Source organism: Hoplias malabaricus, chromosome 8, assembly GCF_029633855.1.
Source record: "Hoplias malabaricus isolate fHopMal1 chromosome 8, fHopMal1.hap1, whole genome shotgun sequence".
Classification (NCBI taxonomy): domain Eukaryota; kingdom Metazoa; phylum Chordata; class Actinopteri; order Characiformes; family Erythrinidae; genus Hoplias; species Hoplias malabaricus.
Genome location: NC_089807.1, coordinates 2537028 through 2564527, shown reverse-complemented (window position 1 = coordinate 2564527; position 27500 = coordinate 2537028). Strand labels below are relative to the sequence as shown.

The 27500-nt window shown below is 42.0% G+C and overlaps 2 protein-coding genes across 2 annotated transcripts in view; both read right to left on the bottom strand.

Annotated features, from left to right (window-relative positions):
* hif1aa (hypoxia inducible factor 1 subunit alpha a) overlaps positions 1–10656 on the bottom strand; it is a 27162-nt gene extending 16506 nt beyond the window's left edge. Inside the window, 1 exon segment of the mRNA XM_066679790.1 lies at positions 10528–10656. Coding sequence (XP_066535887.1) covers positions 10528–10559 — 32 coding nt within the window. The 5' untranslated portion in view covers positions 10560–10656.
* A 9180-nt stretch (positions 10657–19836) lies between these two features.
* The window catches only part of prkcha (protein kinase C, eta, a), a 32970-nt gene continuing 25306 nt past the window's right edge, over positions 19837–27500 (bottom strand). Inside the window, exons 13-15 of the mRNA XM_066678702.1 lie at positions 27471–27500; positions 21884–22030; positions 19837–21704 (exon numbers count right to left, since the gene is read on the bottom strand). The exon at positions 27471–27500 is cut by the window's right edge and continues 159 nt beyond it. Of these exons, the coding sequence (XP_066534799.1) occupies positions 21546–21704; positions 21884–22030; positions 27471–27500 (336 nt within the window). The 3' untranslated portion in view covers positions 19837–21545. The remainder of the gene's footprint in view (positions 21705–21883; positions 22031–27470) is intronic.

Here is a 27500-nt window from a genome sequence, read left to right as displayed (position 1 = left end):
AAAAGTATAAAATAAAATAGTAAAATCAATCTCTGTTTTCTTAAATGAAGTGTTTGGTGAAAAATGAGTTGTCCCTTGGGTGTGCTGGATCAGTTGAGACATGTTTGGAGTCTGATTTTAGTTTGGAGTTAAGAAGTAATTGAGCAGGTTGTCAGAGAGCTCCTTTAGTTCCCAGCCAAACAAAATAATGAAAAACTGCTTCTTAAAAGTAGCATTTTTAAAAACAGGTCCTCATTGTAAGGCTTTTAATAGGGTGGCACGATACCGGAAAAAAAAATAATATTGCAATATATTGCAATGTGAGAAAATACACGTCTTCACCAGTTGAACAGCTCTATTTGGAAAGAATAATTATTCATTCATTATCTGTAACCCTTATCCAGTTCAGGGTTGCGGTGGGTCCAGAGCCTACCTGGAATCATTGGGCGCAAGGCATACACCCTGGAGGGGGCACCAGTCCTTCACAGGGCAACACACACACACATTCACTCACACACTCACAATTTCGAATCGCCAACCCACCTACCAACGTGCGTTTTTGGACTGTGGGAGGAAACCGGAGCACCCGGAGGAAACCCACGCGGACACAGGGAGAACACACCAACTCCTCACAGACAGTCACCCGGAGCGGGAATCAAACCCACAACCTCCAGGTCCCTGGAGCTGTGTGACTTCGACACTACCTGCTGCGCCACCGTGCCGCCCAAAGAATGATTAACTTTAGAATAAATATATTTTTTCTTTAAAGACTTTGTCTGACTGCAAACTGTCCTTAAATGAACTTTGAGTCTATAAAGTTAGTGTCTGTTCACTAAACAGAAAAGTCGAAAAATAGTTGAGCACTGAATTCTGCAGTGGTTTTGAAGAGGGATATTAGGTCGTTTAATACACTTCTTTCCCACAATGACACAATGTGGTTTTTAATAAACTCCATATATCCAAGCTACAGTCAAACAGATCAAGAATGCTTGTGACTGGATATTCCCTGCACACACAGAATCTACACATCGCTCACTAGCAACAACCTCTGTGTATCCAAGGGCCCTAAAAGAAATGATGTTCTGAAAGACCTCTCCTGTAGATCAGCCACGGAAGATGAGAACCGTGTGAATTTTCCATTTGTGTCAAGCAACAAATAAGTTGTAGCTTGATGTGTTCAATTTAATTTGCCTTGCCTAACATTTCACATACTGCTATCTGACTATTTCACACACATACAAGCGTCAATATCAGCTTTTAACTGGATGAAGATTGCCATGGACACTTTTGGACCTTTTGTAGAGATTTCTAATTAACTTTTCATCCTGTAGTTTCTGGTGCAGTGTTTTATACTGTTATCTATAAACACTAAAATAAAGATTCAGTTTGGCTACCGTTAGCCATGTGCTAGTGTACTTAAGTCCACATTTATAGCTAACACAAAGCCATAAAGTGGCACCAAACATGTCTTGACTGACTGACGTTATTTGGGGAAAATCTGATTTTTCACCAAGCTGTTCCTGTAATCCCTGGGCAGGACACGTGTGAACAAGGTCATGCAAGATGTCTAGGGTAAACGAGGACACTGGAAAAAACTTCACAGCATTCCAGGCAAGGCCTGTTCCCACCGGCAGCTCCAAACTCTTAAAAAAACTCAGCTCAGACATGACAGGACCAGAGTTAACACCCCATTTCACTCACAAACAGAGACCACAGTGTGCGGTTACCGTCACCGCTACACCACGCCAACCGTATCCATGGAAACAACGTTACGGCCAAAACTCATAAGTCATCTCCAGGTGAGTATAATTAGGCAACTGTCAAAAAAAGAAGATGGATCCAAAGCAGTGGACCTGATTTCTAGCACGTTCTCTGTTCTATTCTGTTTACATTTCCTACAGACAGGAGTCTGTGTGTGTGTGTGTGTGTGTGTGTGTGTGTGTGTGTGTGTGTGTGTGTCTGTACATTTTCAGGAGGAAGAAGTAGGAAAGGTTTAATTTGTGTAAATCTGGAAGCTACTGATTTAAGTGTGTTTTGATTGTTTTAACAAATGCCTACACTTTAATTATTAAAAACTGGAATGGCCAAATACTTCTTTTGTGTCTGTTTCCTTTTCTCAACGCAAGCTTCTTGACAGCTCCATGTCCTTTTAGACCCATAAATGTATAATACGTACTGTAGTGTCGAGTTGTTTTCTCACGGTGGAAGAATGGACACAAACAGCTGTGGATTTGTTTAGATCTGCGTGTCTTGATCTGATTTTTGGAAACTATTATTGTATGAATTATCTCCTGAATTAATAACAATTTTAATTTAATGAAGTGCGGTCTCAGATTTTACACAGTACTGTATTGTCTATGTATGGAATAGATCATTAGTTGCATAGTGGTGTGACGGAATATTCACATTGGTGTGTACATTATTACTGCGGTGTCGTATATTTCAAATTAAACTACATTACCCATAATCCTCTTTTAGACCCATGTTATTATTTCTGTTGTTCTGTTCATCGTTGAGTATTTACACAATGTAGAGGGCAGCTATATGTTTCTAACGGTGTACAAAGTAATAAATCAGAAAAACAGAGTTATGTTCTTGCTCCACAATAACAGTAAACAAAGCAGTGACTGAAACAAACTGCTTTTTTAGAGCCACAAATTACACTCCTTGTGTTAAAGGCTGTATACATTCTCCAAGTACACTGTTTCAGCTCAGTCAAATCCACCCACAATAAAAGAGTCATACCACAATAAACTATGGAGCACCAAGGAGAAGACTCTGATCTATTAAAGAAACAATCCCAGCGAGATATCTGCTTCTTTTCACACACAGCATGAGCTGGATGATGCTGTAGATTGAACTTGTCCAAGACAAAGCTTCATCAGGGCTACACCACAGATAGGGCAAAAGGACACAGTCAGCGGGCCATGAAATAGAACTAATAAAGCGGGGGAGGGGTCTGAGGGCCCCTCGCACTACAGTGGTCTCCTGATGTGTTGTGTTCGGCAATAGACTTTGACACTCATTTAATGGAGCAGTTGCAGATGAGACTAAATTCACCATGCCTAAAGCCAAGAGTCAGCCAGAAAGGCATAAAGCCATCCAGCATTCAGCTGTGGAGTCATGGAACTGCAAAGAGTTCAGAATATAATCCACAACGAGTTACTCAACATCAATACCTGACCTCATTAAAAAATGATGTGGGGAAAAGCCAACAGATCTTCACAGAAATGTTCCAGCATGTTGTGAAAAGACTTCCTCCAAAAGTAGAAGCTGCTACTGCAGCAGAGGGGGAACAATCTCCTAATTAATAAACTTCATTTCAGAAGACACACACACACACACACACACACACACACAAGCTTGTACAAGCCTTGGGGTGGTGTACCGGGCAAAACTGTGCACTCATGCCAGAAGTGAATGGATTATGTAACACCCTCGTGTACTTACTCTCTCTCTCTCTCTCTCTCTCTCTCTCTCTCTCTCTCTCCTCTTTGTCTTCTCTTTCTCTTTCCCTCTCCCTCTCTAATCTCTCCCTCTCTATTCCCCTGTCTCTCACAGTCTCCCTCTATTTTTTCCCTGTCTCTATCCTCGTACCCTTCTCTCTCTCTCCCACCCTCTCAGTACAGTTCAGTTTAATTCCTGGTGTTGTACTCCATAAAAAATTGACACTACATTTGCTTTGATGTGAAAGAAAAAAGACAATGTGAGGGAAATTGAAAGAAAGAAAGAAAGAAAGAAAGAAAGAAAGAAAGAAAGAAAGAGAAAAATCAACCCCATTCGATGGCAAGGAAGAGAGGGAGAACTTCAGGATCAGTGTGTAGTTCCTGTTGTGTCTGATTAGACTCTGGCTCGTCCGCCACACACTGCACTTAATCCTGAGACTGAAATTCAATCAGTTTGTGATCAAACGAGATATCACCACCACAATCAATACAGACGGCAAGTGAGTTGTCAAACCACAAACTTACAGGTGCTGGGATTTCAAACTTTGTGCAAATGTTTTGGCATATGATATTCTGAGTGAAAATATGGACCCAAAGTATCTTTGATGTATGGCACTCACCTTATCATGAGGGAGTCCTATTCAAACCTGGCATTCACATGTCTTGGGTGATGTGATCAAAAAGTACTGTTAAAACGGACAGCGGCTTACTCCTGGCATTTTTAAATAAATCTTGAGGAACCCCCAGGGATTGTATTTCAGAGTAACTGCTAGTGAAAGAAGTGCCATAAACACACACACAATAAAAGTTTATGGGCACCTACAAATTACATCAACAGGAGCTTTCATGATATCTCCTTTAAAATCCAAAGGCTTTCATACCGAATATGGCTGAAGTTTAACTTGTCTGTAAGTTTTTTCAGGTGGAATACCACAGATTATCATTTATATCATTTATAGTTTGAGGTGTTTAGTTTTTTGGTAATGCAGTTACCTAGGGTGACCAGACGTCCTCTTTTTGCCAGACATGTCCTCATTTCAGGACCTAAAATATGTGTCCGGCCTGGATTTCTAAATCCCAAAAACATCTAGGACTTTGCCGTTCACAGCCTCCTCCCTGTTCCAATTCCTACAATGAGCCCTAATCCCTTCCTTGAAGTGTGCACTTCGATGACGTTGTTGTGAATGAGCAAATCGGGCACGAAAGATCAAGTGTTCAAGGGGTCGATGGGACGCACTTCACCGCGCGCGCCTTCCTGTACATCACTGCGGTTAAAACATATTTTTCAGCCAAGCTCTCTTCCTCGTATTTATAGTCATCTGGTGGCACGGTGGCACAGCAGGTAGTGTCATACACACAGCTCCAGGGACCTGGAGGTTGTGGGTTCGAGTCCTGCTCCGGGTGACTGTCTGTGAGGTGTGTGGTGTGTTCTCTCTGTGTCTGCGTGGGTTTCCTCCGGGTGACTGTCTGTGTGGTGTGTTCTCTCTGTGTCTGCGTGGGTTTCCTCCGGGTGACTGTCTGTGAGGAGTGTGGTGTGTTCTCTCTGTGTCTGCGTGGGTTTCCTCCGGGTGACTGTCTGTGTGGTGTGTTCTCTCTGTGTCTGCGTGGGTTTCCTCCGGGTGACTGTCTATGAGGAGTGTGGTGTGTTCTCTCTGTGTCTGCGTGGGACCCACCGCGACCCTGGACTGGATAATTTCCACTTTGATCCAAAACAGCAAAAATAAGTTAATATTACCCATTTATGGAACAGGAATTGAGCAATATCCTCATCTCGATTTGTGCTTTTCAACATTTAGAGTTCTCTCCATTGTCGAAAAAACACCAGATGCCTTCCACAAACAAAGTTGGAAGCATACAATTGTTCAAAATGTCTTAGTAGGCTGAAGCATTGGGTTTTCCCTTCACTGGAACTAAGAGGCCTGGGCCAACCCCTGAAAAACTACCTCATTAATCGTCCTCCATCAAACTTGCCACAATGCTGGCACAATGCAGTCTGACAGGTGAAGTTCTCTTGGCACTCGCCAAACCTAGGCTCTTTCATCAGACTGCCAGTTAAAGAAATGTGATTCCTCACTCCACAGAACATGTTTACACTGCTCCAGAGTACAGTGGTAAGTGGTAATCACGCTTGGCTTTGTGCTTAGTAATGTAAGGCTTACATGCACCTGCTTGGCAAAGGAAATCCATGCCATGAAGCTTCTGGTACACAGTATTTGTGCTGATGTTAATGCCAAAGGTAGTTTGAAAGTGTACAGTTACCGAGCCAACACAGATTTGGTGTATTTTAAGCGCTGTGTGCCTTAGCATTCAGAGACCCTACTCTGTAACTTTACATATCTGCCATTGTGTGGCAGTTACTGTGCTAAACTCTTGCACTTTTAATAATACCACAGCTGATTTTGCAATATCAAGAATAGTAGAAATTCCACAAACTGACAATTTTGCAACATTCCCAACATAACGAGCTCATTACAACTATATATTCTTTCACAAATATTCATAACAGCAGACTGCAGGGGGCTAGGAGCTTGACTTTATACACCTGCTACTGCATTAACACCTGAATTCAATTAGGTGGCGTGTAGCAATACTTTTGTTCATATAGAGTACATCACTCATCCTTCACATTTGTATTTAAACAGAAATGTCCTGTGAATCCTTGAACATGTCCCAGTGGTCAGGCAATTACAAACTCACAGGTTCTGCTAGGCCGTCATATGAATGGAAGGGGAGACCCTGAAAGGCACTAGGACAATGATGAAATAGCTTTAGGAGGTACTTCACTATGTCAAGGACACACAGGAATGCATTACCGCACAAACTACAAAAGTGATGTGGTCTGATGAGTCCCAGACTGGCTCTAAAGGTGCTTTGAGTGATCAGATTACGGTGCAACTCCGAGATCCATTGTACCCCATTCTAGCCATTTTCAATGTGATCACCCAGGTTCCAATATGTGAAAACATCCTTGTCACTCTACTGCATGTTTAATAGATGAATTTAATGAACTCAGGAGCAAATATATGGCCTGAGCTAATTTGGGTCATTTTAAATATTGCAATTCAGGGACACTTTACATCTTCTCTAGCCCTGGGTTTAGATGTATTACACAAGGCATTCTGCTCTGTCTCTTCATTCTTTTTAATTTATATATAACTTTATTATTTATATTATTTCTTCACAGGGCAACACAGACACACACTATGGACACTTTTGAGTCGCCAATCCACCTACCAACGTGTGTTTTTGGACTGTGGGAGGAAACCGGAGCACCCGGAGGAAACCCACACGGACACGGGGAGAACACACCACACTCCTCACAGACAGTAACCCGGAGGAAACCCACACAGACACAGGGAGAACACACCAAACTCCTCACAGACAGTCACCCGGAGGAAACCCACACAGACACAGGGAGAACACACCACACTCCTCACAGACAGTCACCCGGAGGAAACCCACGCAGACACAGGGAGAACACACCACACTCCTCACAGACAGTCACCCGGAGGAAACCCACGCAGACACAGGGAGAACACACCACACTCCTCACAGACAGTCACCCGGAGGAAACCCACGCAGACACAGGGAGAACACACCACACTCCTCACAGACAGTCACAGGAAACAGGCACGTTTCCTCACAGGAAACCCACGCAGACACAGAGAGAACACACCACACTCCTCACAGACAGTCACCCGGAGGAAACCCACGCAGACACAGGGAGAACACACCACACTCCTCACAGACAGTCACCCGGAGGAAACCCACGCAGACACAGAGAGAACACACCACACTCCTCACAGACAGTCACCCGGAGGAAACCCACGCAGACACAGAGAGAACACACCACACTCCTCACAGACAGTCACCCGGAGGAAACCCACACAGACACAGAGAGAACACACCACACTCCTCACAGACAGTCACCCGGAGCGGGAATCGAACCCACAACCTCCAGGCCCCTGGAGCTGTGTGACTGTGACACTAACCTGCTGTGCCGCCTGTATGTAAGCAGTCATATTTAAATTTGTGGTGGGGAACCTCTGGCCAAGGGCCATATGCTGCTTATCTGTATATTCACCACATATTTACTAGGTATTTATGTGTTTTGGCTTAATCCAATAGTCACTGGTTGTTATGCAAATTAAACTGGTGATTTTCAAACAATCCAGTCAGCTGCAACTGCAGAGGTTGCAATTTCATCCAATGCCTGTGTCTCTAGCATTGACTAAAGGTCTATTTCTCAAAAATGGTTTAGCGACGGAAAGTCAATAAGGAGTGTCGAATTTCATTTTCATTGAAGTGAAAGGAAAGTTAGTATGCATAGTGTGTGTAGAAAGCCAGGCTGTTCTCAAAAAAAGCAATATTCAAAGACATTACACCACAAACAGGTAAAATATGCCACTGTACAGGTTTGTTTCCCGTGCCTCTGGACAGCGTGACATATGCCCGTGTGTGGTGACTGTGGCCATAATCTAAAGGCATGTTTATGAAGGTGTTTATGTCCATGTTGCTTGGCTATATGTTAATTAGCTGCAGTTTGTGGCTCACCACTACATATGTAAGTAACAATTTGGCACCCAGTAGGAAAAGTATTCATCATCACACTGTAGCGGATGTCACCAAAACATATTTGTAATTTTAGGCATGATTTATAGTAAATTGCAGCACAAATGCTAACTTCCACTTCACAGCTCTGTTTACTAGTTAGAATTCCTTGTGGCAGACACTTGAGAGCATCTCAGGTAAATAAAGTAAAATTGTTTTGACCTTAGTGACCTTAATAAGGTCATACTCTGCCCCTCCCATCTCATGTGTAGTGTAGGCCTGAGTACACTGACCAAATTATTAGGAACCTGAATGTGGTTCCAGACCCCTGTGGTGCAGTTTAATAGTCAAAGACTCAGTAAATCAAAACGGACCAATAAATGATCTGTCCATCACTGGCTCTGTTCCCTCTGACCTCCAGCTCTCATTAAATAAACATGCAACAAGAGAGAGCACTCTCACTGAGCCCTGAATATTTCAACAACAACACACACACACACACACACACACACACTAAAGTACAGTAATTTATACAGGATGTTAACTCCAATATATTACTTCTATTTACATATCTGGCTTATGGTATTGGTCAATGTATATGTATACTTCCTCTACAGAGAACACATTTTCTGCACAATGACTTGGTAATTTAGTAGAAAATGTCTGTCAAATTTTATAAATTTATTAATTTTTTGCAGCAAATGTATGAAAACAGTGCAGTACAATTTGTGAAAAAGAGCTGCTGGAGAGTGGAGATAAAGCCCTCAGTGTCACTGCTGGACTGAGTATAGACCACCAACCAAAAATACCCAGTCTATGGGCCTATGGGCAGCAACCACTGATAAGGAAATAGAGGAAGACCAACACCACCTGTGCAACAATAGATGAGCTACTGTCTCTGACTTCACATCTAAGGTGGACCAATGAGGTAAGAGTGTCTAACGGAGCAGACTGTGAGTAGACACAGTGTTTAAGAACTCCAGCAGCTCTTCTGATATCTAACTGTTTATTGCATAATTCACTGCATAAATGAACTCAGGTTTGTATATTACTTTAAACAGTGCTTTACGCTCTCTGTTTAAAACTTCTTTAAGAGTAAATCAAACACATTTAAAGTTGCCCCTGGACGTACTGCAGCTTCAGTGTAGTTAGTTATTATGTTATACTGTAGCATGGCTAACTACATTTTGGAGTTAGCTTAGCTACTTGACATTTGTATTAGCATGTAGCTGAAAAGGATAAATGTTTACAAAGTAGCTTCACTAATGGTGCATTTTAGCCTCGTATGTGTACACTGAATTATACATTATTAAATATATTTTACTTGCGTATCTTACATATTAATCACTTTTTTTAAAATCTATTAGCGTATTTATTTATTTGTTTTTGTAACGTAATTGTCCTAGAATTAGCCAAATGGCAACTCACATCACTGTCTATCCTCCATTGATTAAAGCTTGGAAATGCACTAATGCCCTAAATGCACTAATGTCTCTACAGGAGACGCTCAGACTCCTCTCCAAGGTCACCTTGAGCTATTTCTGGCCAAAGGTCAACACTGACATTAAAGTGGCATTCTGGCCTTATCACTAAAGTTCAGTCTGAGGAGTTGGATTTTGTCTGAAGGTGTTTGGCTGGTTAACCTTCTCCAGCATCTCCCCACACTCTGACTAATGACACGGTGTCAGCGGACACTGAGCAAAAAAACATCTCAAAGCCACACTGTCACTGAGACCACTGCAGGAGACCAGGCTCATCTCATTATACATCAAGAAGGCTGTAGATCCTCAGTGCTACATCAACATGGGTGCTCCAGTACACTTCAAAACTAGACTTACCCTAGGTTCAGGTTCATTCAGCACTACAAACTTTTCAATGAGAAATCACCAATAACGATACAGACTTAGATTAAGTTTAGCTTAGTCCTGGACTACATGGTCACATCTCAAAATGCTGTGTAGTCCAGGACTAGGCTTAATCCCATAGTCTGTTCAAGATGTAATTCAAGACTTGGCTTATAGTCTCATTCCGAAACAATATGTTATAATATTAATTTACCTGCATAAAATACAGTGAGATGTTCTAGAGCAGCTATCACTAAGGTCAAGGCCAAGAGTGGGTTCTAAAAGTATTAAGACTTCTAGCACTGGGCTGTGGAGTTCTCTGGAGGGATGGAGTTCCACCTAGTACCGTTGGGACAAGCTGAATTTGCAGAACTAATCATCCACCATCAGGATCTGGCCCACAGCTGTCAACAAAAACCCTCACAGCATTGTTTTAACCCATTCCTCTTAAAACAACAGACATTTTACTGCAGATAAGGAGGAGCGGAATGCCTTGATCCACTCAAAACCAATAATCATTTCCTAGAAAAGCACGCTTCATTACTTTGTTTATGTCTAAGCCTCTGAATAAAGAGGGGATTTTGGAAATTAGGTCGACGTCCCCTTTATTAAGGTGGAGTTCATTGTAGCGCTTTTAACAGCGCGGTAAAACTCCATAAAGTCGGTTCATTCTGATGAGCTAGACACGACATCCGCGACGTCTTTACCTTTTCTTCTCAGGTGTGCCTCCTGACGTCATGGTCCACTCACTGTCCAATGCTGAGTCACGGCAGTTAATGAATGAGTGATTAATCAGCTCCGAGGTCGCGACGAAACCAACCACAGCAGCGCGGCACTGTCCCGGGAACTCAGTGTCCACTGAGTGTGAGGCTGTGTGAGAGAGAGAGAGAGAGAGAGAGTGAGAGAGAGAGAGAGAGAGAGAGAGAGAGCGCGCCGGATCAGCGGGAGCGCGCGGCTAATTCACGTGACACAGCAGCATCGGGAGCGCGCAGGGGGATCAGAGCCCAGGTCGATCAGAACTGTTGCACTGATTTGAAAACACTTTTCTGTATTTCGGACGGAGTTTTACACACGTGACATAATGATGGCTCATATTACATTTTGTATATATATTTTTTACAATATGGTTAATGTCAGCAAATAACTGCAAACTGTGCATTAAATTGAAATAAAATGAAATGTTTCATTGTGGGGCAGCACGGTGGCGCAGCAGGGAGTGTCACAGTCACACAGCTCCAGGGGCCTGGAGATTGTGGGTTTGACTCCCGCTCCGGGTGACTGTCGGTGAGTGTGGTGTGTTCTCTCTGTGTCTGCGTGGGTTTTCTCCGGGTGACTGTCTGTGAGGAGTGTGGTGTGTTCTCTCTGTGTCTGCGTGGGTTTCCTCCGGGTGACTGTCTGTGAGGAGTGTGGTGTGTTCTCCCTGTGTCTGCGTGGGTTTCCTCCGGGTGACTGTCTGTGAGGAGTGTGGTGTGTTCTCCCTGTGTCTGCGTGGGTTTCCTCCGGGTGACTGTCATTGAGGGGTGTGGTGTGTTCTCCCTGTGTCTGTGTGGGTTTCCTCCGGGTGACTGTCTGTGAGGAGTGTTGTGTGTTCTCCCTGTGTCTGCGTGGGTTTCCTCCGGGTGACTGTCTGTGAGGAGTGTGGTGTGTTCTCCCTGTGTCTGCGTGGGTTTCCTCCGGGTGACTGTCTGTGAGGAGTGTGGTGTGTTCTCCCTGTGTCTGCGTGGGTTTCCTCCGGGTGACTGTCCATGAGGAGCGTGGTGTGTTCTCCCTGTGTCCGCATAGGTTTCCTCCGGGTGACTGTCAGTGAGGAGCGTAGTGTGTTCTCCCTGTGTCCGCGTGGGTTTCCTCCAGGTGACTATCTGTGAGGAGCGTGGTGTGTTCTCTCTGTGTATGCGTGGGTTTCCTCCGGGTGACTGTCTGTGAGGAGCGTGGTGTGTTCCCCCTGTGTCGGCGTGGGTTTCCTCCGGGTGACTGTCTGTGAAGAGTGTGGTGTGTTCTCCCTGTGTCCGTGTGGGTTTCGTCCGGGTGCTCCGTTTTCCTCCCACAGTCCAAAAAACACACGTTGCTAGGTGAATTGGCAACTCAAAAAGTGCCCGTAGTGTGTGGGTGGTTGTGTGTCTGTGTTGCCCTGTGAAGGACTGGCGCCCCCTCCAGGGTTTATTCCTGCCTTGCGACCAATGATTCCAGGCAGGCTCTGGACACACCGTGATCCTGAATTGGATAAGCGCTTACAGATAATGTATGTATGTATAAATATGAACAAAACTGTCATGATTGGTCTCTCCTCCTCTCTGTCTCTATTCCGTTCCCTTCATGCTTTCTTCTTTGTTTTCTTTGGGGTTTTTATCCTCCCCACCCATGCCCATCCTCTCATGTGACTCACCCTGGTGTTTCTGTCCTAGCCAAGCTCCTTGCCCTTACATGACTCTCACAGGTGTTCTCATGTTGCCCACTGTATGTTAGGCATGTCCCTAGTGTTTTCCAGTCTTTTGTTGGTTTTAATCTTTGTTTCTGGTTCTCTTGGCAGGTTCATGTCGTGGTTTCTTTGTCTGTTGTTTATCTAGTTATTTCTGAAGTCTGTTGTCTTCTTGTGTTTGTTTTTGGAATATGTTATATGTTAATATGTATTCTCCCCGTGTCCATGTGGATTTCCTCCAGGTGACTGTATGTGAGGATTGTGGTGTGTTCTCTTTGTGTCTGCGTGGGTTTCCTCCGGGTGATTGTATGTGAGGAGTGTGGTGTGTTCTCCCCGTGTCTGCGTGGGTTTCCTCCGGGTGATTGTATGTGAGGAGTGTGGTGTGTTCTCTTTGTGTCTGCGTGGGTTTCCTCCGGGTGACTGTATGTGAGGAGTGTGGTGTGTTCTCCCCGTGTCTGCGTGGGTTTCCTCCGGGTGATTGTATGTGAGGAGTGTGGTGTGTTCTCTTTGTGTCTGCGTGGGTTTCCTCCGGGTGACTGTATGTGAGGAGTGTGGTGAGTTCTCTTTGTGTCTGCGTGGGTTTCCTCCGGGTGACTGTATGTGAGGAGTGTGGTGAGTTCTCTTTGTGTCTGCGTGGGTTTCCTCCGGGTGACTGTATGTGAGGAGTGTGGTGTGTTCTCTTTGTGTCTGCATGGGTTTCCTTCGGGTGACTGTCTGTGAGGAGTGTGGTATGTTCTCCCCGTGTCTGCGTGGGTTTCCTCCGGGTGACTGTCATTGAGGAGTGTGGTATGTTCTCCCCGTGTCTGCGTGGGTTTCATCCGGTTGACTGTCTGTGAGGAGTGTGGTATGTTCTCCCCGTGTCTGCGTGGGTTTCCTCCGGTTGACTGTCTGTGAGGAGTATGGTGTGTTCTCTTTGTGTCTGCGTGGGTTTCCTCCGGGTGACTGTCTGTGAGGAGTGTGGTGTGTTCTCCCTGTCTCTGTGTGGGTTTCCTCTGGGTGACTGTCTGTGAGGAGTGTGGTGTGTTCTCCCTGTGTCTGTGTGGGTTTCCTCCGGGTGACTGTCTATGAGGAGTGTGGTATGTTCTCCCTGTGTCTGCGTGGGTTTCCTCCGGGTGACTGTCTGTGAGGAGTGTTGTGTGTTCTCCCTGTGTCTGCGTGGGTTTCCTCCGGGTGACTGTCTGTGAGGAGTGTGGTGTGTTCTCTCTGTGTCTGCGTGGGTTTCCTCCGGGTGACTGTCTGTGAGGAGTGTGGTGTGTTCTCTCTGTGTCTGCGTGGGTTTCCTCCGGGTGACTGTCTATGAGGAGTGTGGTGTGTTCTCTCTGTGTCTGCGTGGGTTTCCTCTGGGTGCTCCGGTTTCCTCCCACAGTCCAAAAACACACGTTGGTAGGTGGATTGGTGACTCAAAAGTGTCTGTAGGTGTGAGGGTGTGAGTGAATGTGTGTGTTGCCCTGTGAAGGACTGGCGCCCCCTCCAGGGTGTGTTCCTACCTTGCGCCCAATGATTCCAGGTAGGCTCCAGACCCACCTCGACCCTGAATTGGATAAGCGGTTACAGACAATGAATGACTGATTCTTCTGGTATTTAATAAACTGGTATCATTGCAAATACATCTGCCTCCTAGTTTCCTACCCAAAACACTCACAAAAACACCATCAAATTTGGATAAAGAGAGCTCTGTTAATCAAAAAGACAAATGTATTATATTCAATTTCATAATTTTTTTCAGAAAAATGATCCAGTACTTTGATCTGTGAATAGCCAAAGTACATCAGACTGTAGGATTGTCAGTTCATTTGAAGGTGCAATCGAAAAAAGAGTTTGCAAGGTCTGCAGGTTTCAACGAAAAGCCACTGCTCTCTGAAAAAAAAAAATCCCCAAAAAAATCTACCCATCTGCAGTTTGCTAAAGATCACATGGACAAACCAGAAGGCCACTGGAAAATGTTTTGTGGACAGATGAGACTGGAATAGAACTACTTTTTAAATAGTGAATATTTTTGTCTGCAGAAAGGGAAAAAAAACCTGCATTTGAGTTCAAATACCTAATCCCCCCTGTGGAACATGGTGGTGGTAGTTTGCTTGTGTTGCTGCATCTGGGCCAGGTCCGATTTCCCTCTTTGATGAAAAGAATGAATTCTGAATTAAACCAAAGAAATCTAAAGTAAATGCATGTGATCTGTTCATGGAACTGAATCACCAGAGAATATGGGTCACGCAGCACAACCACAATCCTCATTTAGCTGCAGTTATTGCTGCACAAAGAGGTCACAACAGAAAAAAAACCTCACATACGTTTGACTAATCTGTAATGCGATATGTAAAACTGGATCATTTTCCAGAACTAATTGACTTCATATAATATTCATTGTGGGTCCTACCTGAAATCAATGGGTGCAAGGCAGGAACACACATTGCACATGGCACCAGTCCATCAACAAACTTACACCTTCAACGTTATGGACATGTGTTTTAGACGTGTACCATGTGTTTCTGGACAGTGAACCATTATTAAGAGGTTAATTTTTTGAGCTGCTGCGTTTGTACTTTTATTTACCACAGGTTCGACCCATTGTCTTGCCCATTTAACAATTCATTTCCTCTGGGATGGATTTAGAAGATTTTACACACTTCTGTTGAGAAGAAAGGAATTCAGCAGGATGAGGAGACAGGGCGTTCATATTTTTTTAGTGGCCTGCCACTTTCCCGGTTCTTCTGAAGAGAACGTGCAGAGCTGCATGCTCATCTTTTCCCAGCAAAGCCACAGAGGAACTGGAGAAATTCCACAGTAATTTATTGAATGAATGTCACTGACGTTTGCCCTGTGCCTCTATGATGATTTAAAGGCACAATGTCCTTGCGTGAACCCAATTACAGCCTCAGTTTATAGCCATTACATTACAGTAACATAAGTGTTCAGAAACCAGTACTTGGGTTTAAATAGTGTGGGAAACACTGTGGGACAATGTCTGTATTTGCTGAGCCATCATTCTGCCAAAGAAAAAACTGACTGGCCACTTCATCTACAACTCCTCTTTTATGGCCCCAGCATGGTGTACAGTTAGTCCCTAACCCGTCTGTTTACCATACACATGAGCTTAACCTCAGCATGCTGAATGCCAAGCATGGCCTCGAAGGGTATAACACCTCCTACTACCACCCCACCCCAGGACTGGGCTGTGGGGCAGTGAAAGTCTGCACCTTTGGGATGAATTCAGAGCCCTGATCATTCAATATCAGTACCAAACTTCACTAAAGTCTGCATTGGTGGATGTCACCAAACCCTTACAGCATTGTTTCAACATCTTGTTTAAATCCTTCCCAAGAGAGAAGACGCAGTGACTGCAGCAAAGGGGAACAAACTGCAGAAAACCCTTCATTATAGAGGAAAATTTGGATGCCTTTGGCCATTTAGTGCATTGTTAAAACGTGATGGTAATAAAGTGCACAGGATTAGCACACTGCCTAAATTGTGGTTTTCTTAATAAATTGTGACACAGTATCCTCATAATAAGTTCTATTAGAGCTTACTGAACAACTTCACACTGCTTCAGAGAAGTGGGATGTTGTTAGCATTGCGCTAATTCGTTCAATATACTAGCATAGCTTATTAGCGACATTAGTCTCGTAGCTCCAGTCCTAAAAATAAAGAAGGTACCTTCAGACACTGATCTGCTACATTTAGGGTAAACTGTATTCATTTTTTAACTGTCGCTTTAAACAGAGCTGGCTGGAGCCTGAGAGAATTGAGTGTGAAATGTTGAGCTGATGTGTGTGGAGATTAGCTTTAGCTAAATTAATACTCTCTCCCCCTCTCCCCCTCTCTCATCTGTACGTGATCAGAGCAGCAGCTGGAAATGTGTGAGGCCTGATCCTCTATAATCCCACTCCTTTCTTCTTTGTTTAAGGTGGATCTTTCGTTCCATCCCTGTGTAAACCAGCAGTACTGGAATGCCAAAGCTTAAAGGAATAGTTTCTCGGATTATGCCAAACGGATTAAATCAGTCATGACAGGTTTGGTGTCTGAAGTTTACTTCTTTAGTGGTTTTTATTTAACTGGAGCCAGGGGGCAAATGTAGCTTACAAACCATGGAAGTAAATGTGTAGCAATTAGCATGAGGTAAACTGGCACTGAATGACATACAGCTTTGTTGGCAGCAGAGCGGTATAGAGCTCTCTATTTCTCTCTCACACACTCTCACTCTCGCTCTGGTTGACAAGGCTGAAGCTGTGTCCTGAAGGAAGTTTCAGATGTATGTGATTAACCTAATGAGAGGGAGACGGAGAGATAGCTAGTTGGTGGAAAATAAATAAAACTAGAATCCACATAAGCAGGTTTATTAAATATTACTGAACAGAATCCAAGGCTAATTTAGAAGCAGAATTTAATTTATATGCATTATATTCTTTCTTGTTTGCTATTTAGCTTGTTGCTAAGGAAGACACGTTAAAATACTGACTACATTTAGTGAAAGTGGGGAAAACTGTACAAATTTGAGGCCTTCAGGCCAGAGACACCACTATTAAAGGTTAGCATGGACCAGCATGGCTATATCACTTGGGTATTGTTAATAAAATAAAAATCAACACATGCACAATTCAGTTAGCTATCATTTAAGGCAGAATGAAACACACCCATTAGAATAAGCTGTTGATATTCAAGTGGCACTCATGGCTAAGATGAATATGAAGCTTCCAAAGAAGGTTGCAGAGGGGCACCGATCGATAAAATGTAATTACAGCCCATCGAACATGGTAATGTAGGGAAAGTGATATGGAAGCCTCAGAGAGGTGCATTACCGAAGTCTAATTAAATAAGCCACGTAATGAATTATAGACTCCGAGGACACAGCAAGCGCTGGATAAACACTTACAGTGTGCTATGTTTATCCAGAAAGAAGTGAGCCCAGTAAAGGAAAATCAATAAAAAGGTTTCCTTCATATCTGTTGTTTCTGCTTAATATTTGTAGTTCTTCCTGATTATCTCAGGTCACAAAACATTTGTATGTTTAACTACAGACTATTACATTGCTCAGAAAGCATGTGTGGCCGTAGCCATTTAGAACTGCAGCGCTTTAAATAGTTTCACTTGGTCAGACTGGCACTGTGTGGGCATCTCTCTTTCAGCTGGCATTTCCTTCAAAAAGAAAAGATTTCCAAGACAACAATGAGATCCGATGGAAAACAAAGCCAAATGTTTCTCCTGACATAAAGACATCAGTAATCTCCCGTGTCTCCCCTCGAGTTTTAATGGAGATCCGTAAAGTCACATACTTTCATTTATCTCTCCTCTACCCCTCTCTCTTGTCTCAGAGCTCCCTTGTGTCTCTTTCTTTTTCTCCTAAGGAATTTTAGGAGAATAACCATTACGTTTTCTGAGCCATAAGAGAGCAACCTACGTCCAATAAAACTCCAAGAAAACTCCCATCTCAACTCTGTCTTCTTTGGACTTTTAATGGAAACCTCATAAAGGTTTTCTAGGTTTAGTAGAACCCCCCCTTTCTGCATCTGCTGTACATTTAATGTTTCAGCTGTTGATACACAGTTAGTTTCAGTTAGTTCTTGCTCCAGCCCTTTATTTGTGACCAGTTCCTGTTGCTGTAACATATTTCTCTCTGGAGGTCATGTTATGTGTGTCTCTATATTTGATCATTCATGAGAAGTAGATGTTTACTGTGGCATAAAGTCAGTGTAAACATCAAGTGACTTTTAAAAAATGTCTTTAAACAAAAAGTGATTAAACGTAATGAATGCTTTACCTGGACTACATCCGATTCTGTTGTTTATCCAACAACTACAGCTGCTCCTAAATACTGCAGAACCAAACTAAAAATAGTGAGAGTGTGTGAGAGACAGAGAGGGAGGGAGAGAAAGAGAGAGAGAGGGAGGGAGAGAAAGAGAGAGATCGATCATAGAGAAGGTCTTGTGTTCTAATGATTGTGGATGTCATTAAAGGACCCATATATAAATGTTTGGGGTCAATCAGTTAGCCATTAAAAGTATTTACCATACACTGTTTTCACTCCAACAAGTGAATGTACTAATTTAAGGTGGACCTATTTCTGACACATATTCAACTGTCTACAAATTTATATAGTTCACAAATACAGAGTCAATGAACAAAACCTGAAGCAGCTGCACATGATCCTGAAGTCGCCATGTCCAATGTAATTGTGGGTTAAAATACACTATAAAGCCACATCAGTCTGGACTCTAAAGCAGTGGAGGAGTGTTCTCTTGAGCGATGGCACTCCATTCAGAAAAAAGTATAAAAAACTAGGCTAAGTACCAAAACATATATGTGGTAAATACGTACAAATTAAGTAAATTACTAATAAATAAAGAATAAAAGACGTACAGAACTGTGTACATTGCATTAAATGAAGTAAATATATTGTTAAAAAAAGTGTGTAACAATATACAATATATAGATCTCAATATACAGTATTAAGTGTTAAAGTATGTATTATAATTAAACACATTTCTAAACTACATATGAAATCATACACAATGAAGTATTATGCTAAGAATTAAGTAAAAAAAACAAGTGTAAATCTCCCTATATAATATTAAACTATACATAAAAGTATATAAACTAATGGCCTAATCGCTGTGTAATATCTTGTATATATTTCCAAAGGATGAGTCAGCATTCAGAAAATAATGGGGGAAAAAAAGAACAAACTCAGCCTTTAAACTCTGAGTCTTTGAGAGATTAAAGTGTAAGATGCTGCTGTTGAATAAAGTCTGGCTTTAAGACCAGCGAACTGTAGAGTAGTGCACTTCACAGAGTCATGACTAAGCTGTTATAACAGTGTTATAAACCCTTCGCTCTCCACGCTGCTGTAACTCCATATTTGGCCCCTCTGTCAAAACTGAAGCCCTCGGCTCACTCCAAACCGGAATTTTCCATTCTCCCTGCAGGTCTGAGCATATTCATGAGAGACCGGGAAGTGAGAGGAGTTTCTGGAGCGTAGAATTTTTTCCAGCTTTAAAAGCCCAGGAACCATCTTTCCTGAATACTGGTTTTGTTTGAATGAACTCCGCAAGCATTAAGTCTAACACGCTTTAATGCAAACCCCACATTCACTCATTCTTTGAAGTTTAACTGAAGTTTGACAAATGATGAAGACATTTGACTCAATTAAAACTCTCTCTCAGTCTCACACACACACACATGCACACACTCTCACACACACACTCTCTCTCACAGACACACACACTCTCTCTCTCACACACACACACACACACACACTCTCTCACACACACACACACACACTCTCTCACACACACACTCTCACACACACACACTCTCACACACACACACACACTCACACACACACACACACTCTCTCTCACAGACACACACACTCTCTCTCTCTCACACACACACACACACACACACACACTCTCTCTCACACACACACTCTCACACACACACTCTCACACACACACACACTCTCACACACACACACATTTAAAAATGTTCACTTATAGGATAAGGCAGATTATTATTATATATTATAGCTAAAACATTCAAATGTACTTTTTTACTACACTCAATGTCCATTTAATCAGCTCCATTGACCAGAGGTGCACTTTGTAGTTCTACAGATTGTAGTCCATTTATTGCTCTGTGATAAAAACAAGTGGAAAGACAAGGAAGTCATATTTCCGCTAATCAATCATCAGTTTAAACTCCTTCACAGCTTTTTATTGAGAAGTGCACATCTGACCCACAAATGTTTTTTTTTGCAGATCTTGGGTTGAATGATCTTCCAACACAGTGCTCATTGCTAATATTTATAATACAGTAGAAATGTGCTAAAATCTCTTTTAAAAGCCACAAAAAACACTTCCAATGACCTCACTGACCCAAGAGGCCAGTGCTACCATTTGACAAATGAAACACACACAAAAAGAAGTGTTTAACAATACAAACAGGAAAGACTTAAAAAAACAAACTCTGTATTAAAACATGAGAAAGGTGAGAAAGCACATTTAACTTAAATCATGCTACAACAGGTGAAAGTACAAGGAGTTGTTCCCTGTGATATCCAACAACACAGCTGCACTATATATATATTCCTCACTGCTAAGGGGCAGAAGTGGTGTGATTGAACTGTCATTGCTCAGCACTGTGGACCGATGCTCTACCAAATGAGCAAACACTGTTATAAGTAGATGATTGTTTCTTGAAATTGTGTGTTTGTTTTTTTCCTACAGTCCTGGCACAGTGCCTTTTTACCCGTAACTATAACCATATATATATCCCTCAAAACTCCCAGACACTCTGATTATTATTTTTAGACTCTTTGGTGCCCCCAGATACTGTTAATACTCTTTGACATCAAAATCTATATACCTATATATCTATATACTTACAATTCCCCTGTGAAACCACCCACATAGCTCCAGTAGCCACCCAATATCCACCCATATACCAAAAATACCCTGCTAACAAACTAAATAACCCCCCCCCTAAACCTTCTATATTTCAGTAAAATATGCATGTGTGGTCCCCTATAAGCTCACACAATACCCTCTTAAGTACCCCAAATATCCCTTTGATACCCCTCATATCTCCCCTCTAATACCCTCATAGTACTGAAGGTGATTCTGAGGACATCATCCAAGAGTTCACTGGCATCAAAACACTGACACATTACAGCAGTTCACAAGAAACATGCCACGTTTCAGTCCATAGTTTAAGTGTAAAAGAGTTCATGAAATGTAAGAGCTTTGAGAACCAGGTCATCTTCATCTCTGACAAACATCTGGAGAACTTTCAGTCTGGAGTGGTTCTGATTGGTGGTTTACTCCATAAAATAATTAGTTATTTATGTGAAAAGAAGGAAATACTTGAATCGAGGACTGGAAGAGGGAACTGTAATTTTTTTTACATAATGTCATGTCGTTATTGTGTACCCTGTTGAATTAAAGGCACTTAAGCTTCATCAAAGGCAAAGCAACTTTTACATTTAAAAAAAAAAGAGCTGCAATGTTCAAAGTTCAGCAGATAAAATTAGCCCAAGCCTTAAATAAATTCAGGAGCAGTCGCTGACGTGAACAGATGCAATAAAAATGAGTTTGATTTGTTAGTCGTTTTGGGTAAACGACTGGATATCCCATCATAACTTGCTATGAATAACACGAGTGGTCAGGACAGTCATAACAGCTTTATCCCACTTTGGTAGAACTGAAGACTCCACTGGCTCCATAACCTCCATCACAATGTTATGATCATTCATGTCAATGCTGTCAGCCCTCCGTTTTCTTGTTAATGTTCTGTTTACGGTGCCCTCTTGGCTGACTAAGGTGGGCAATACTGTAAAAGTTCGGCAGAAGTGTAGGAGAAGTTACAGAACTCATCCTGGTTCAAGGGGGCGATCACAGGGTCCTCGATGGGCGTGAGGACGGCCTCCTCCTGAGTGAAGTCTGGGTCAAAGTTGTTGACGTCCTCTTGAGTTTTCTACACAAACAAACATATTTTAATCAGTACCGAATGATACTGATTCGAGTGTTTTTTGATTATTGTACTTGTTCTGAAACCATTAGCTAGATTCTAAATAAAGGAGACATGTTTAATCTTATACTCTGACGTAGGCTCTGAAAATGACTTCGTGAAGGAGATTCTAGAATCTGACTCACGATTCTGGGTTTAAACGGTGGCTCGAGCTCCCGCTGGTTCAGTTTGTCCCAGTCGATGGTGTCAAAGAAGGCGTGGCTGGTGATAGCATTTTCTCCACCGTCCGCTGCCACACAACCCAAACGACGAGAAGGATTCTTCGTCAGGAACTGTGGACAAAACACAATTAGGTCTATTACTGCTTGGATTGCGAGGAAACCTGCAACAGACACTGAGGGTGTTCTTAAAGGCTAAGCACCAGCGATATGAAAGTGTCAAACAAATAAATACAGTGGAGTTTGAGTTCCTAACTTGTGTTTATTGATAGTCAGAAAACATGTTACTTCTTACTAATTGAAGGAATAAGGTTTAAAAGACCGTTGCCCCCCACGGTGTTGGGAAACTCTAATAGGCGTCTTGCCTGTGACGTAGATGGTGGACAACACTCTAGAAGCTGCACTTAATTTAATGCAAAATGACGAAAAGGTGTGTTGTTTGTGGCTGCAATCATTCAATGTACAGTGGGACATCTGTGAACAAATGGCCCAAAGATCCCACAATATCCAGAAAAATTCAGACTAATATCCAGACTAAATTTGTCCACTTTAAACGGGCACTTTGGAAAGGACCATCCGCTCACTCCGTTATCTGTAGCTCATTTCACTGGCGCTTTTCCAACAATATGGGCATGTAAGGAAACCAACGAAAGGTGTTCAAGAGCCTCTGTAACATGGAGGTAAACAGGGTAAGGACACTCACTTCGCCTGTTTTAGTTGGTGTTAGTTAACGTTAGCTTGACTCGCTAAACTCGGTGGCTCAGATTATACTCGGCTACGTAGCTGCATTACGGAGGTTTATAGTGTCGGATGAATTCGAGTAAGACTTCGATCACATTTACAAGAATAACGGTACCTCTACATTTGAGTTTAGCTTATTGCTAGGCTATTGTCATGAATAATGTTGGTTATTTAGCTAGATACTGTCATAACAGTCCGTCATAACGGTGTTTTACCGCGGCGTTGTTCAGCTGTTGTCCTCCAGTGACGTCACGGTAGCGTTCAAGAATTTCCGTAGTGAGCTCGGGTTTTTCCGTCAATTTAATAAAATTGTCAGTTTTTAAGCAAATTAAGCTGCTATTTTCATTTTAATTCATACTTATATCTGTCAGTAACTACAATAATGTGAAATATTCATGGAGGTCCATTAAAGGTGTGGCTTAGCCTTTAAAACTCCTAAACTCCTATTCACTGCTATCATATATATCACCGTCTAACGTCAGTTCCAGGTGAGAGAACGCTGATGTCCAGCTGTATGACTGCCACTTTTCCCCATTTCTAAGTTCATGCTCTGTGATTTTTGTTCCTTTGTTTCTGTTTATCTTGTACTGCTGAACGTGGGAGCCTGTGTTGACACAGACTGTTGACCAAGTGGCCTGCTGGCTTTGCCGGTGGTTAGTGGCTGCTAACATTGCCACTGAGATTGACCAATGGAGTCCTTTTTCCAGCTAGTGACACTAAAGGCTGAGCAGTGGAGCCTGCCTGTTTCACAACTTTATTTTGTTGGGATTTTATCCATTTGTTGGTTATTGTTATTATTATTATTGAACAGTTCAGCTTAGACCTGCCATATGGGCTTTCAGAGATCTATGGAGTGGACATGGGTGGACCTGGCTGGAGTTACATAAGACCCAGAATAGCCAGTTAATGGAGATTATACAGGAGATTACAGAAGAAGCAGGATTACACGCAGCATAGAGGAAGATTTAGAGCATGTATGATTTTAGATTGAATATTTAATATGACCACATTTATTATATGGAGGCACATGCCCACTATGTGAGTGTGTAAAAGTCACCTCAATGTTAATGTTAATGCAAATTTATTCTTTAAAAATTTCTCCCCACTTTCCCCCCCTCACATCAAAAGCAGTGGGTCACCTGAGATCATGTGTGAGGCCTGAAGCTTTGAGTCTGTGGTGAATAACTACAAACTATATTTTCCACAAAGCCCTCCAGCATTAATACTTGAAAACTCTGTGTGCCAGCATCAGCCACTGTTCCTTTCTCAGAATGCTGATGCAACAAAACCACTGAAAGGCCAGCTGTGTAATATTCTCCACCTCATGGTGAGGGCAGAAAAACAGAGAAGGATTATTCAGCATCATTTTCAACACAGTTATATCTGTGAGTGCTGAAATCTTTGGAGATCAAAAAACATATCAATAGACATTAAACATGCCCTGGTTCATCAGTGTGAGTGAATAGTATCAGGGAATCAATGCACTGGATGAACTCTAGAAAGATGATGATGATGGATGATCTTCATAATAATGTTCCCTTTTTACTGTTTCTTTACAGTGGCTTTTTCTTACTGGTCATTTTTTTTCATCAACACAGAAATACTGACCATAACCAGTGTCACAGCTATTAATAATGCATCGTATTACCCCACTTTTAAACACACACACACTTGGGAGTCTAAAGAGCCTACAGAGTATCTCTGATTATTTAAATTTGGTATTAAAAGGGTGTGTGCATGTGTGCTTGACTCAGAAAGAGTGAGAGAAACTCAGAGGCGGTGAGAGAGAGAGAGAGAGAGAGAGAGAGAGAGAGAGAGAGAGAGAGATGGCTTTGGGGCTCAGACAGACCACCGGCTTTAAAGGGCAAAACAAATTAAAACAAAGAAGTGCCACCATGGCTTAAGGCACCGGCTGAAGTTTGACAAATGATGATGGCATTTGGCTGAACAGATTAAACCTCCTCTCGCTCTCTCTCTCTTGTCTTAAAAAGTGTCTTTGTGTGCAATCATTTGTTATACCATCCAAGAGAGAGTGAAACCCAGAGAGAGAGAGAGAAGAAACAAATGCAAGAGGTAGAGAAAGAAAGATGAAATAAAAACAGAAGAGTGAATGAAAGCATAACAGAGAGAGCTACTGAGAAGCAGAAAAAAGTGGAGTGAGAGAGACAAAGAACGAGACAGAAAAGTAAGAAAAAAGAAACAGTAAGTGATTGTATCATTAAAAAAAATAATAAAAAACTGTTGCTGAATGCACAAAGCCCAACGAAATGCATGAAAACATAAAATGACGTCAGAGCGTTATGATTATGTAATGTGTGTCTGCCCGAAGGTAAAAAAAAAAGGAGGGGCAGGGGTCTACAGTGTGTGTAAGTGTGTGTTCAGATAGAGGGACTGCAGTTTTTATTTTTAGCTGTAGTGGAGTGTGTGTGTGCGGCGGATTGTGATGTGTTATGTAACAGAGAGGGAGAGGGAGAGAGAGAGAGAGAGAGATATAATAATAGCATGAGCTTACTCACTCAGTCAGATCACACTCAGACCAGTCACTCGATTTGAATCTGACCCTAAACTTTGACCATTCCACTTCCACTACAAAGTTTCAGCTCAGTGTGTGTGTGTGTGTGTGTGTGGTGCATGTGTGTGTGATGGAGGATTAACCTCAGAGAGAGAATCATTACACAATTACACTGACTGATCACCTCCATGCAGGACTTAATGTGATTTTCATGATATCTGAAACCAAACAAATTACAGACTGCAACAGATCAGAATTCCGGCAATCTGAGGTTTTCCTCCAGTCATATTCTCCTTTCCTCTGCCCAGTAATGACTAAAAGGAAAAACTCACTGATTTCTGGAAAGGAACACTTTCAGTTTGAAATGAGAAACAACAAAACCATTTAAAGTGTTCACTTCAGCAAATTATACAATATTCTGCCATAGAAAACCGGCAGAAATATCAAACACTCTCATGTATTATTCTTCTTGTTTGCGTCTAGATCCATCTTGTATACTTATGTAGCAACTGTTCACAAACCTTTATCGGCACTTTCTTGACAAAACAGGCAGGATTATTCTATATGGAATTATTTCTCAAAAAATATTATAAATATTGAAAAATATTTGACCACACAGTCTTTTGCAACAATCAGTCATTTGAGGGTTAATTATCCATCCTGATTTTGCTCCCCTTCTGACACAACAAGGGACATTATTAAAGCTGTACCGGCTCTCACCTGAGTATCTCCAATCACAGAGCCAGACCCACTTTTACATGAATGTGCAATAGTAGGGTTTAACCAGAAAAAACAAGACCAGAGAAATAAGAGTACTAGCAAAAACAGTAATAAAATTTATGTTGAAATGAGGTAAAAGCAAAAACATGCAAAAAAAATGAAACTAGAAGGATAGAGTAAGAAAACTGAACAAAAATGGAGAAAAGGAGAGCAAAATAATAAGAAAACTGAGCCAAAATAGCAAAAATTAGCATTTCGGTGCCTCATTCCTTGCTGCCGTTCACTTGGGGGTCTGATAAACTGTGATTCATTATTATTTTACAAGAACACATGCTGAAACCAGAAGATCTGAACAGGGTTGTTTACACAGGCTTATATATAAATATTTTTTATATTTTATTAGAAGCAAATTAAAAAATGTCTTGTGCCTAAAATGTGCCTGTAACGTTATGTAGTTTTCCTTTTAATAACCTTACAGATCAATATTAATATCAGCTAGATAGGTTAGTCTTTCCTAAAATAGCTACGGATAGTTAGCTCGATAAGTCATTTAGATTGAATAGTACAGTTTACATTTGCCATATGACATTGCACTGGTCAGCTCCAGTGTTAGCTTTAGCATTAGCTCTTCTGAAAAGGTTGCAATTGTTACTAAGGTGGGCAAGAAAATTTGTTAACATTTTTAAAGGAGCAATCTGCCATACATTTACACCACTCAATCATAAAATGACCAGGGTGTGTCATCACAGATTAAGGAAACAGGCTAAGCTAAAGTACGTGTGTCTATGAGAGCAGCCATGAAATGGTCAAGTGAACAGAGATAGGACCTAAAAACCTCAACGCACTCAGCGCTCCATGACCAGAGATGGAGTGAATAAGAAGAAATACTGGACGTGTGTTTGACAGATGGAGGCAGCTTAGAAACAGTAAGACTACAAGACAGAACCAGAGTTGGCTAATTTTCTCCTGAACAGGTGACAGCAAGTCATTTCTGAAAAAAATTCAAGATGCCCATTTATAAAACTGTAAACTGCACAGTTTGTGTATTTTGTATAAAGTGACAAATAGCGGCAATTGAAAGATGTAAGGACTGTGTCCTAAGGTGGAACAGAGTATTCAAATAAGAAGCTGGATAATAAAGCCAATAACACTTGTAAATGGACCAATTTAAAGTGAAACTAAATTGCTGCATGTGAATAAGAAGCAAAGATCTGCCTCCTAAAATGACATTTATAATAATACCACCCTCGTTTCGTCTTAGATCGATTTAGACAGGAAAGGCTTGTAAATTCAGGGGAAATAGCAGCAACACGTTTTTCTTTTCTCTAGTGTAGGCAGATGTTTTAGTGAAATCATGCACTTTTCTGTGTAAATAGGTAGATTATTACAGTCCAAAGTTCTTAAACTTGTCTTATGCTCCTTCGTGTAGGTTCAATTTCTCTTAAATTGTCAACCTGGTCAAACTTTGCTTCTGGGGAAAAGGCGGAATCTGGGTTCTAGTTCCCATTTAAAGTGCTTGCTGGCAATATTACAGATTGCTCCTTTAAGTTCAAGTCCAAACTACTGGTCAAAGGCACTCACAGCTTTCAGGATGTCCACAGCATTGGCGCT